General features: G+C 38.6%; 1 protein-coding gene across 2 annotated transcripts; it reads right to left on the bottom strand.

Annotated features, from left to right (window-relative positions):
- Positions 1–216: 216 nt before the first annotated feature.
- Positions 217–12782, bottom strand: tradd (tnfrsf1a-associated via death domain). 2 transcript variants are annotated; one of them, XM_034680953.1, is made up of 5 exons: positions 12664–12782; positions 6766–6959; positions 6378–6658; positions 4793–4940; positions 217–997 (listed from the first exon to the last, which is right to left on the bottom strand). In XM_034680953.1, exons 2-5 carry the CDS (start codon positions 6917–6919, stop codon positions 711–713), a joined length of 870 nt encoding a protein of 289 aa, XP_034536844.1. In that variant the 5' UTR covers positions 6920–6959; positions 12664–12782; the 3' UTR covers positions 217–710. The 2 variants fall into 2 exon arrangements, with proteins under 2 accessions (XP_034536844.1, XP_034536845.1); XM_034680954.1 differs by having other exon boundaries at positions 6766–6922; positions 12664–12763.
- Positions 12783–12988: the final 206 nt, after the last annotated feature.

Below are 12988 nucleotides of genomic sequence, written 5' to 3'. Positions count from 1 at the left end.
GAAGCCCCCACACACAACGTGACGCATGCAGGCACACACACACTAAGCGACAACATCAGTAATCAGCACAGTTTAATCATATGAGCAAGTGCACGTGTATGTGAGTGACAGGGAGTGATAGAGGGAGGGAGGATTAGCACTAAATTATACCTGAGGGAATTTTGACAAAATTATGTTTTCAGTTTTAATTACACTAATGCATCAAACACAAACATGAAGACTTTTTTCAAACCATTTAATTTGTATAAACCCATTTTGTAGAAAAAAAATCAATAACCTTCAGTTGTGTACTCATTAGCAACAAGACCCAACAGGCTCCATAAATGGACTTCAAAAGCAGAATTAAAAAGAGGTACATGATAAAAACAGTGAAACAGTGCATTAAACTCAAGACAGCATTTTTCATGACAGTGATGACAGATCATTTCATCTAAATTTAAACAACAACACCAATAACTGAAAAGCCAATCAAGATATAAATCAATTCTCTGTCACAGCAATGCTTACACACACAAACACACACCTATAAAAACACACACACACACATTCAGGAATGATTTGAATCAGACATCTATCAGGAACAAACATGCTGCCCATACGAGTAAAAGCAGGCAGGACACAGAGACCTGCAGAGAGCAGAGAGAAACTGTCCCCCTCAGTTTTCACCACTCATTCCCACAGATCGAAAGCACACAGAGTCACTATCACGGCTAAATGTCCAAAATATTCTCAGCCAGGTTGGTGAGTTTGCAGTCCTCCAGTGCTTTGACCAGCCGGCTCAGTTTGGCCGCTCTCCCCTCCGCCTCGATGAAGCGGTTGAGCAGCTGATAGGCTTGCTCATACAGCCCTTCTCTCTCGTACTCGTAGGCCAGGTTGTCTATGGCCGGACCCTTCAGAGCCCGACAGCTCTTCCCCAAGGCCCTCCCTACGTATTTCCACTGTCGGCCCACTCCGTTAGAGAAGCTCTGAACATCTGCCGCTGTCAGCATGCGGTCCTCTGATGGGTTAAAATAAGATAAAGGATGAAGTGTAAAAAAAAAAACACATTGATGTAAAGTGTACTTAAACATGATTACATAAACATTAGTTAACACACACAAACAGTGACCATTTCATCAAATAACTTACGGATTTGCTCTGCACTTTAACCATATTTATCATCAACAGGAAATTATATATATGTTCTGCCTTTCATGCAAAAAATAACTCTTTAATGTTTCACTTCTGTTCCAGTCAGAAACATTCAGCATTGCAGGCCCTGACATCCAAAGTTCCTGGATCTTTGGAAAGTACAACCCCCTAAACAGGGATTTTTATAGGTATACATCAACTGTCCCAGAACTGAAGTTAGACCCTGGCACCTGCTATCAAAATGTGCATAGTTCCTCAAAAGGTCCCTAGTTCCTGGGCAAAGTTCCTGTTGTCAAAAAGCACCTTTAGAGACCACATACAAGCTTTTAAAAAATGCTACGTCGTTTTTAAATGTTCCACGTGTGTCTCGAACAAGCACCTGCCAGAGAGCTTTCGGTTTTTATGCCCCTTAACTATGGATCTCTGCCTCTGGACATCAATGACCAGCTTGTTGGGTGTTTTTAAAAGCAAACTTAAGAAATACCCTTTTAATCTGGCTTTTCATTTGGAATAACATATTTTTTGTTCTGGACTGCCTTATTATAATCATTATTTTAACAACATTTATTTATCTTATTTATGTGTCTATTTATTTCTTGTATTTCTCTGATCCTTTTAACTTTAACTGATTTTTAATTTTACTTTCTACACTCGTTTTATTAATTTTACTGGATTGATTTTATTTGTAAGTATTTTTTATGATTATGTCTTTTATTATTTGAGCTATTTTTGTTGTTTTCTGTCTCTCTTTCTTTTGTGAAGCACTTTGGGCTGCATGCTTGTGTGTATGAAAGGTACTATAGAAATAAAGTTGAGTTACCAAGAACATTTTCACAAACTGTTTCTATTTTAATGTCCAGGGGACAGAGAGACACACTCAAATTTATTACACATATTTGTGCCCACCTGACAAATGTAAGCCCGAAATTCACTCTCTTTTCATCCCTGATTCAGCCAATAACTACAGAGTGAAACGCCTGATGAATGCCGCTCTCTGTTCAAGTGTCAGTCTGCTTGTTTGGTGCTCGACGAGTAGTTTACAGTGAGGTGATGAGATCGCTGACAATGAGTCTAAATATACAAGTTTCAGGACATAAAACTGAAACAAAGAGGTGAAAAATGTGGAAATACTCACTGGAGCTGAGTAGAGCTGCAGAGTTGGGTTATAATTCTCAGAGGGGGTTCTATCACATTACCTTAATATAGTGTTATAGCATAAATATTAAAATTGTGGAAGACTGGGAAACAATGCTGAGCATTGTAGAGTTGTATAAAGATGGGACGGTCAAGGGTTGTCCTGCTCTCTACTGTTTAAAAATCTGCCTCACTTCATACGAGTCAAACACAATATGAATGTTTTCAGCCAATGTGAGTACTGTAGTACCTACATCCCATAGCTGATACAAGAAAAGATGACCATGATAACTTTACATCAATAATTCAAAATAAGTACATCATGATTATGTCGTCTTCTCCTGAAAAAACGTCCACACCAGCAGGGAAATGTTTGATTCCCTTTTTCAAACTGTGTGGAACAAACCAAGTGAGGAAGTTTGATGTCATGACGTTGTTCCTCTTCTTTGTTTTTTGTCGGATTAATAAGCAGCTTAAAAGTACAAAACTGCACCTGCTGTACTAATGTGTTGATGTTGCACTTGTTTAAAAAAAATCAAAGCGACTTAGCTTCTTTTGTTGTTTATAATTCAATATGAGGTTATTACCTAACACATTACATAATAAAAACCTTCCCTGTTAGCAAGCCAAAAACTACAGTAAATCAAAAGTTAACATCATCGGTGGCGATTTAACCAGTTTCATTTGTTTCTAACAAATCATAAAACAAATCCCTGGAGAAAGTTAATTTGAGCTTGAGTATATCACTTCAATTACAGGATGGTTTTGTTTTGTTCTAGCAGCAGCTGCTGTCATATCCCCGCTGCTTTATTACAGAATACAGTGTTTAGCCATTTATTCACTCAGCAAGTAGCTGCACATGGCAATGAATTTCAATCAGCCGTCTGAAACAATCAACCATGAACTGAATTAGTAAACTTACAAAACTGAATTTGTACTGAACTAATGTCTTTTACATTTGTTTCATTCACTCAGTAAATCAGTTTTCAGACTCCATATTTAAACCAGTGCAGCCTGGGCTTCATACGGCTCTCAGGGAATAGACGTCCCTCCAGCCTAGATACAGTCTGAGGAGGCTGGATCTTAATTCACAAGAAGGGAAATTAAATCTTTAATTAAGTATAACAGGAAATCATATTAACTTTAAAGACATTGCTCATGTTAATTATAGTTTCAACATGAGGTCGACACATTTACATCAATGCAATTCAAATATCTGCTGGCACTAATCTCTTCCCATAAACTGAACATCAATTCATAAATGGTTGGATTAGTGAGTATTCTGGCAAACAGCACTGAATTAATTGTGCATCGAAAAACTTAACATACTGATTGGATGGTAGGATGTTGAATCTGGCAGCTTGTGGTATTCGAGAGTTATTATTTAATAACAGACCAAATATCTCTGATGCAGAAAAACAACATTTCGACTTTGAAACATCGCAGCAACGTTGGCAGATTGTTTGAAAAAACTAAGTGCAGGATGTTTCTTTTGGATTATAAATTATAAATACGTTTTTAATCTCTACTTCACATTATCACACTATCAACTTTGGAGCTCATTGGCTAGAACCTGACATTAATATATAGCTTATAGATAGGGAGCGACAGACAACTTTTCTGGGCTTACAGTGTAGCCATACGCAAGCAGTGTATTTGAGATTGTGTGTCCAGGAATGGATTTTCAGCTGCTCTGTGAACTTTCTGATCATTTGAAGTTATGTGTAACTCAAACGTGCTTCAGGTAAATCTAATAAAGGGAAGTGCCACCATGTATGAATCATAGACTGTATAAAATATGGACGTAGTATCCGTGACGTCACCCATCTGTTCCTGAGCGCTGTTTTGAAGCCAATCGACGGTGTCAGCCATATTGGAAATGTGGAAGTCAACCAGGAAGAGTGTGATGTAAAGGGGCGGAGTTTGAGCTTCTTAGCCAACAGCTATGTGTTCCCGACCGGGAGTCAAGTCAGTCATGTCCTTATTTGGGCAAAAACTCGTAATCTTAATATCTTCTGAACTGTCGCGTTAGAAAAATATTCACTCCCTGTACAGTGTGTGTGGATAGAGAGATTAGCTACATAGAGCCAAGCCGTTTTTTGAACCAGGCTGTAAACATGTTTATTAATGCTGCAAAGATCGTCTTTTTTGAATTGGTGTGTATGTGGTTTCCGGTGTTTCTGCAGCCAGCCTCAAGCGGATTCTCTATGAACTGCAGTTTATAACACTTCCGCATGGGCTTCATCGTTTGAGACCGGAGGTTGCCGCTTGGTATGAATGTGTTACCATGTGCTTTTATGGCAACTATTTGTACATGCAGTGCAAGACTAATTTCTCCCTTCTGCATGCAAAAAAATAAACAATAATGTATTTTCTATTTTATTCTACTCAATTCAAAACACCTCAGCTTAAAATAGAAAAGTTGCTCCTTGAGTTTTAAAGGCTATTTTAATCTTCAGTCTGACACAAAGTCTGTGAAGGACACAACATAAAAGAGTCAAAAGTAGGAATGGTTGTGATGACTCACCAAACACTCTGTTCTGAAACTTAAAGCAGTTGCTGGGGACAGGAGACTCTTCCTGTGTGATGGGGGTGGACTGAGGAGCAGGACCAAGGGCCTGACTCTGCAGCTGCTGCTCCAGGTGATCGATCTCTTCGTCACGCAGACGCTCCGGCTGAAACAAAGTGATGAGTATTTATTGAATGAGGAGAATTCAAACATTTAGGTTACCTCCTCGTCTGGTAACTTTTTTTGATTCTGCTATTTTATCTTTGATTTGACCTATCACTATACTTGATATTAACTGTACAGGCAGTACTCTGAAGTAATTGTGTTCGGCCCCCAGAAAAGAGGGATCAAATCTTGCCAAAATTGGGTGAACTATCAAATAGTGTCAAACCCTCAGCCAAAAATCTTGGTGTGGTTTTTGATCGGAATTTGTGTTTTGAGCCACAAGTGAAAAAAGTTGTCCAGTCTTGTTTTTATCAACTCAGAAATATATCTAAAGTCAAGTCCTTCGTGTCAGAAAAAGATCTCCAGAAATGTATTCATGCTTTTATATCCTCCCATCTCGATTACTGTAATTCCCTGTACACATTTCTTAGTCAGAAATCAATCCACCGTCTTCAAACAGTTCAAAATGCAGCAGCTCGTCTTTTAACGGGAACTAAAAAATGTGCCCACATCAACCCCCAATTTAGCTCATCTACACTGGCTGCCTGTTGATTTTAGGATTGATTTTAAGATTATTTTATTGACTTTTAAAGCACAACATGGACTTGCTCCTCTATATATCTGCAGTGCTCTGTTAGCTGTTCCAAGGACCGGTCTGAAAACTTAAGGGGACAGGGCGTTTTCAGTCAGAGCTCCTACTCTCTGGAACAGCCTGCCAGAGGTGATCAGACTTGCAGAGTCAGTCCTGTGTTTTATGTCATTACTCAAGACACATTTTAACAGGAAAGCTTTCATTGTGTGATTTTATCTAGTTTTAGCTCTGATTTTAAGGGTCTGTTTTATAAGTTTGTATGTTTTTAAGCTTTTATTTCATTTTATTTTTAATCGCTTCATTTTGCTTTGCACTTCTTGTTTTTATTGCCCACTGTAAAGCACTTGGTTACTTTTATTGAGAAGTGCTATATACATAAATTATTATTTTTATTATTATTATTATTATTGTTATTATTATCACAAGTTAGTAACAAGAAATATTCAACTTTTGATGTTTCATCACAACGGAAAACAATTATACTACTGTACATGTCAGATATATATCAAACTGCACCCTCAGAATATAAACCATCTTTACAGTAAACAAAAAGTGTTTATCCACAGATTTTTTAAGCTCTTGATGAGCTATGAGTTACAAAACACTGCTTCTCTTCCTAAACTCCTCTAGAGAGAAACTGTTGAGTTGTGCAGGTTGTGGAGGAGAGTGAAAAACAGACTTCATAACTGAACATAAAGTGAATATTGAAATATGTCACAAAAAATTAGCTACCACAAGCACAATGTCAGGCTGACTATCATTCGAAGAGCTAACTACTGAATAACTTCTATACTGAGATCCATTTTAAATCCCTAAATAAAAGAAAAAGAGAGGCATGCAGTCTACCTGTGACAGGTGGATGTGCTTTAGGCAAAGCTCCAGCTTGTCCAGATACAGATCCAGGATATACGTGCTGGCCTTCAGCTGAGTTTCCACCGTTAACTCTTGAGAAAGAGCGAGAAGCCGGCAGGCGTGCTGAGAGAGAGACTGACGCACTGCTCCGGAGCTGTAGCTCTCGAGGAACTGCTGACATGCCCCCTCATCCACAAACTTCACCTCCACCCCCAGGAAGGGATCAGCATCATGGACTTTAAGTATCTCATAACCACCCAGTCCTCCTGCAGAATCTGACCATGGGAAATCACTGATGAATAACCATAACTTTAAAAGCAAAATACATGTGTCTTATAAAACATGACAGACATGCCGTAAAGCTTTTGAATACAATGCTCACCTATAAGTGTCAGCTTGATGACTTTAAAGACGATGAACTTTCCTTGATCCCGGTCTTTGAAGAGAGAGAGCAGGTTCACACCAGGACAGAGCGACTGCAGGAACATTACTGCACATCCTGTCCATGTCCCACCATCCACAGTCCTGTCTGCCATCCTCTGAATGCAGAGAGAGACACACACTTCAGAGTTTCAGCTGTGAGGGGAAGACATCAAAAGAGAAGATGGGATGAATACAAAAAGTATTAGTGCGTTGAATGCAGTAAAAAAAAATCCTGGAAGCATCATTATACAGACTAGGGCTCAAGATATCTGCTCAGGCAGAGCTCTGTCTGCAGCTCTCTACAGCAGTGTTTATAGAGGGAAGAATTATGAAAACCTGAGGCAAATATCACTTAAACTTCAAACTGCTTCAAAGTAGAAACCCAAAGAAATGTACAAGTAGTCATCAAAAAGCCTCATGCAACATCTGGAGATGTTAGTGTCAGAAAGTTGAATGTTTATGAGGTTCTGTGGTTTAAACTCAATCAGAAGGTAATCTGTATGGAAGGGATGCACCGATCCGATCCTGGCATCGGATATCGGCTATATCGGATTCAAAAAGCTAGATCGGATATCTGTGACAATGGGCCGATATATAGTGCCGATCCATATGGAAGATCTTTTCATCTCAGCTCTATGCTTTTCTGTGTTTACAACAGCCGTGTGCATCTCATACGTCATCAGCGCCGGCCGGTCTGTGCATTTTTGCCCGGTGGAGCATGATGGAGGATAACTACAGAGGCTCTGCAGTTTAGGTGCATGTCACGCTTTGTTTTGTTAACAACTCCGCTGGAAACTTGCAACATGTGCAGCGGTAATGTTTCGACGGATGGCAGTCATGCTGAAAAATATAATAGGAGGCCAAAGGAGGAAGTTTACGTCAGCTGTAGCTTACTGCAAAGAAGCAAGAAACCTTCTATTAATGGATTGAAAGTGTGAAAAAACAGACAGGTTATTGGATTAGGGATGCACCGATCCAACTTTTTAGGTCCTGATACCAATATCGATACCTGGGCTTTGGTATCTGCCGATACCGATACTAGCTGATCCAAGCTGGAATCCCCTTCATTTCAAGGATCTGGAACAATTAGATCCGGATTGTTCCGGATCCTTGAAATTAAGGGATTCCAGCCACTGGTTTAGCACTTGAAACCCAGGTACAGTTCACCATCAAGTCAGAAAAGCCTGAAGTTGCCAAAACATGATTCTATCCGCACATTAAGGAATAGAGATTGTTAAATCAATACCAGGATTGGATTGGCTAGTATCGGTATCGGCAGATACCAAAGCCCAGGTATCGGTATCGGTATCGGGACCTAAAAAGTAGGATCGGTGCATCCCTACTGTATGGTTTTCATTTCTTCCACAGACAATGCCAAGTTGACTTTTACAGCTGTTTGTTTTTATATCTATCTTTATAGTGCATGAAGCGGTCAGTCAGCTATTAAGTGGACAGACATCATCATTTCTTTTCCTCTGTGTAAATTTCTAACGTGTGCGTGACTGTTGTGTAACCTTACTACACATCTCCTCCACCGAGCAGAATAAATCAATAGCTTTGACTTTAATCTATGAGACTGCTTTTTAGAGCCTTTTTATATTTTGGAGGATTTTTTGGAAAAAGGCTATTATTACATAATACTACAAACCTTTCACATGAGGATATTAGAGGACCTGAATAAACCTCAAACCTACAAAAGGTTTTCACTGCTCAAGGATTAAAAAGGCATGCTGCAATTCACAATATTCATGATTACATTAAATACATCGTGGCACGGACATAATTTATTGCTGGTGAAACCAAAATATGAAGTAAATACTAAATATGCAACTAATCTTTGAGTGCTTTGACATTTCAGACTTTACAATGAACCATGCAGTTTTAAAGAGACCAAGGCAGAGTCCAATGAAAAATTGAATACTTCAACCGAGTACATACACCATCACCAGAGTTCAGACAGCCATATAGAAGTTAAAATGTTAGAGTTTATTGGTTTATATCACTGAAAGCTTAATATTATAAACCAAAGCATCCCTATAAAGACATAAGTTATGGTTCAGTTAAACCAAAACACACTTTCTGTTATTCTCAAACAAGCAACAGACTAAATGATGATTTCCTAATCAATGTGATGAAAAAAAACACTCCATACTGTCTTAATTACAAAACCTTTACATTGAATTTATCAATACATTTTGAGCTGGAGATGTAATTAAATATCTGATATACAAACAGGAGTTAAATGAATCACATAGCTTGTCTTAAAGCTGCCGGGACTTGACTCTTTCATGCCTCCTCCTGGAGTTAAAACCCCTCCTGTCCTCTGGTCTGCAGCATTTGTCACTACACTTTGCCCTTTTTTACCCCAGCCTCCTTTGGAAATGCTCATTACATAAAAACATGTTTAATCTCAGTCCTCCCCTCCCCCCAGCCCCTGACTCTGAATGAAGCACTGAAGCTGGTTGCTAGCTCTTGGTGTTGTCTCCATGCATGCACAGGATGGAGAGCGCTCTGCTCTGCTCTGCTCTGCTCTGTGTGGAAAGAGCATCCCCTGAGCTGGATTATATGCCTGTCCTCGTATTTCACTAATACAAAGTATGCATGGTTGTTGGGTCTAGAGGAATCTCCTCAACTTAGCCAGTATGTAATTATATGCTATCCTATCTATCAGTACACTGGAAGTACACTGTGAGATTTTTTTACCAGCTGTATGAGGATTAAGTGATCATCAGGAGCTTAAAATCTATCATTTAGCTTTTGCTGCCAAAAGGCAACCTCTAGTATTCCCTGGACAGCTCGTCTCACATTAAGGCGGTAATATTTCATTCACTCAAGAATGTGCTTCTTAAAATAAGTGATTTTACCTTTTCGCCATGATAGGAAATTATTCTTGTTTCTGTCTGTTATTAAGACCAAAGAAACATTGGGACATTCAAACATATCAAACCATGTTGCCTGTATTTGTGCACAATATAAAAGCCCTGCACAACAACACAGGTGTTTCCATTTAAAGTCTCAGGAGGGGATCATCATATCAGATCTTATACCAAGTGTTAGAAAGCCAAACAAACATGGACGCCTCACAGTAATCCTTTGTGCAAGTTCATTAAAGCCTTGTATTAATCAATGCACACTTACACTACCAGTCAAAAGTTTGGACACACCTTCTCATTCAATGGTTTTTATTTATTTTAATTATTTTCAACATTGTAGATTAATACTGAAGACATCAAAACTATGAAATAATCTGGTTTTGCCATATTATGGATTACAACAGTAGTCAAATAGGGATATCCATTGTGTACTAACCCTACCTCTGAACAACACAACTGATGGTCTCAAACACATTAAGAAGGCAAGTCATTCTACAAATGAACTCTTGACAAGGCTCATGTTAATTAGAAACCATTCCATGAGACCACTTCATGAAGCAGACTGAGAGAATACCAAGAGTCTGCAAAGCTGTCATGAAGGGAAAAGCAGGCTACTTTACAGAATCTAAAATATAAAACATATTCTGGTTTGTTTAACACTTTTCTGTTCATTCAATAATTCCATATATGTTCTTTCATAGTTTTGATGCCTTCAGTATTAATCTACAGTGTTTCAAATAATTAAAATAAATACAAACCCTTGAATGAGAAGGTGTTTCCAAACTTTTGATTGGTCGTGTATGCTATTGATGCACTGCACACACAAAGCCCTCCATAATCTAGCTCCCTCCTACCTCACCGACCTTCTGCAACCATGCAATCCCACCCATAACCTCCGTTCCACCAATGCCAACCTCCTCACCCCTCTCACAAAACTCAAGCACCGAACCTGGGGGGACAGGACTTTCTCTGTTACTGTCCCCACCCTGTGGAACTCTCTCCCCCAACACCTCAGACTCTCTCCCTAGCACACCAATTTCAAATCTGGGTTGAAAACCCACCTATTTAGAAAGGCTTTTAACCTATAATTGATTAATTTTTTCATGTTTGTTTGTATGTTTTTGTTCGTTTCTGTTTTTTGTTTTTTTGGGGTTTTTTTGCTTTGTTTTCCTTTTCTTATCTATTGTATAAGTGATTTTTTTGTCAAGTGTCTTAGAGAAACTTTTAAAGCGCTTTTATAAATAAAGTGTATTATTATTATTATTATTAAAAGGTCCAGAGTTGTGCTGTATTTTAACCCTTGCAAGTCAAAGACATACAAATCAGTATAAAGCAGGATGAAGTATCCTGTATGTAAAGGATGAAGGTCATTTTTGGGATCTGCTGCATCACAGTCTGTATACCACATACCTGGAGTATAAACAAGTCTACTTACACAGAATGAGCATGTGCAGGTGGAGGATAACTAAAGTTCTTTAAAATACCACAAACAAAGAAATCATGTCCCAAAAAATTCTGCTAAATGCACGGGAATCTTAGATTGAGTTTTCAACCTGTAGAAAAATGATCAGCAAAGAAGGCACAACAGCAAACATTTGATGCTTCCCACTTGTGAAGAGGAGTAACAAAATCTAGTCTATGCCACTGATGTTTAAATTCAGCTATAGGCAGCCTTGAAGGCTCAGGAGACTTGAGGTAACAACTTTTCTTATTTGAAATGTCTTTTTCTGGAGGCTATATATGCCGAACTTCTCCCTACAGAGCAGCAGTTCAAAAACACAGAGGGACCTGAACTTAATCATATTTTTTACACAGAATGAGGACTGTGGGGGTCTTTCATTCTCTATCAGGATTCCTTTACAGCCAACAGGGTCAGGTGAATTCCAGCATTGACTTTTAACTTTAATTATTCAATCAACCACAGACTTAAATAATACTCATATGTGAACCAATCTTTTAAAGGATTGTAGTTTGTTTATGAACCATCTCGACCTATGAGGTCATCAGGTACTGGTCTGCTTTCAGTCATGAGAGTCAGACCGAAACATGGTGAAGCAGCGTTTAGTCACTATGCACCACATATCTGGAACACACCCCCTGAAAGCTGTAGGTCAGCTCAAACTCTCACCTCTTTTTAATCAAAGACTAAGACTTTTTTATTTGCCACTGCCTTCCTATCTTAGCTTATTTTATATCACTTTAAATGCAAATTTTAAGTTAACTTTTAATATATTTCTAATTTTCCTTTTCTTTTCTATGTTTTATTATATTTGTTATTTTAATTGTGCTCTGTTATGCTTGTCTGAATGTTTCCAATGCTTTTAATGTTTTAATGTAAAGCACACTGAGTTGCCCTCGTATATGAAATGCACTATACAAATAAAGTTGCCTTGCCTTGCCATGTTTTGTAGTTTATCAAAGTGATATAGTTCATGTAGGCTACCTACCTTGTGTTACTTTTAAATGACTGCCAATTAAATCTAAGTCACTCTCTAGAGAAATCCAGCTATGTTTCATTATGAGGAGAGGTATTTTTAGATTCAAGGTGCCACATGCTCCAACCAAAACATGTTACATCCCCAGCACAAAAGTTATTGCTATGCGACACAGACGTAAAGGTACAGGTGATTTTCCCCGGGTAACAGCACGTGAAGTTAGCATTTCAACGGGTCACAGATGTGGAGTATGAAGTAGAAGTTCTTCTTAAGAAGGATTAGAGTTTGATTCAAACAACAGGAATCACTAAACTTGTGTGGTAACGGTTTGGTTGATTAAAGGGAGAGGATTGAAACAATAAAATGACTCTGAGAAAGTTCATAAACCGAAGGTACAGGAGACAACAACTTCGGCCACAGTGAGTCAAACTGACGGCTGGAGAAGGACTGTAAACATACAGGACAAAATACCATGCCAACATGCTTTACACGAGTTTCATTGTATAACTCATTTAACGCAGACATAAATTAAATCCAGTACAAACTTACCAAAAAACTTTGTTGTATTGTTCGGTGACACTTCCTCCTCAGGATCACACCCACCGACACGGTGAACCCTTCCTGCTCTCCTATTGGCTGGGCTGAAAGCTCAGAGCGCTCTGATTGGTGGAAATCAATCTGTCGCCTGGAGCGAATATCATGACAGGAAGGAAGTCTTTTTTTTAATACGTGGGGCCAAACATTGTATCTTCACATCTTTAGAGTTAACCTTTTCCATTGTGCTTACGTTTAACTTATAACAGTGGTTTAAAAGTGAGTGCAAGTCTGAGAGTTTAATTAGTCATGGAGTTAAACATGAAGGAGTTCGTGAAGC

The sequence above is a fragment of the Notolabrus celidotus genome, chromosome 3, assembly GCF_009762535.1.
Source record: "Notolabrus celidotus isolate fNotCel1 chromosome 3, fNotCel1.pri, whole genome shotgun sequence".
In the NCBI taxonomy this organism is placed as follows: Eukaryota; Metazoa; Chordata; class Actinopteri; order Labriformes; family Labridae; genus Notolabrus; species Notolabrus celidotus.
The sequence above is the reverse complement of the archived record's forward strand: the minus strand, read 5'-3'. Positions and strand labels throughout refer to the sequence as shown.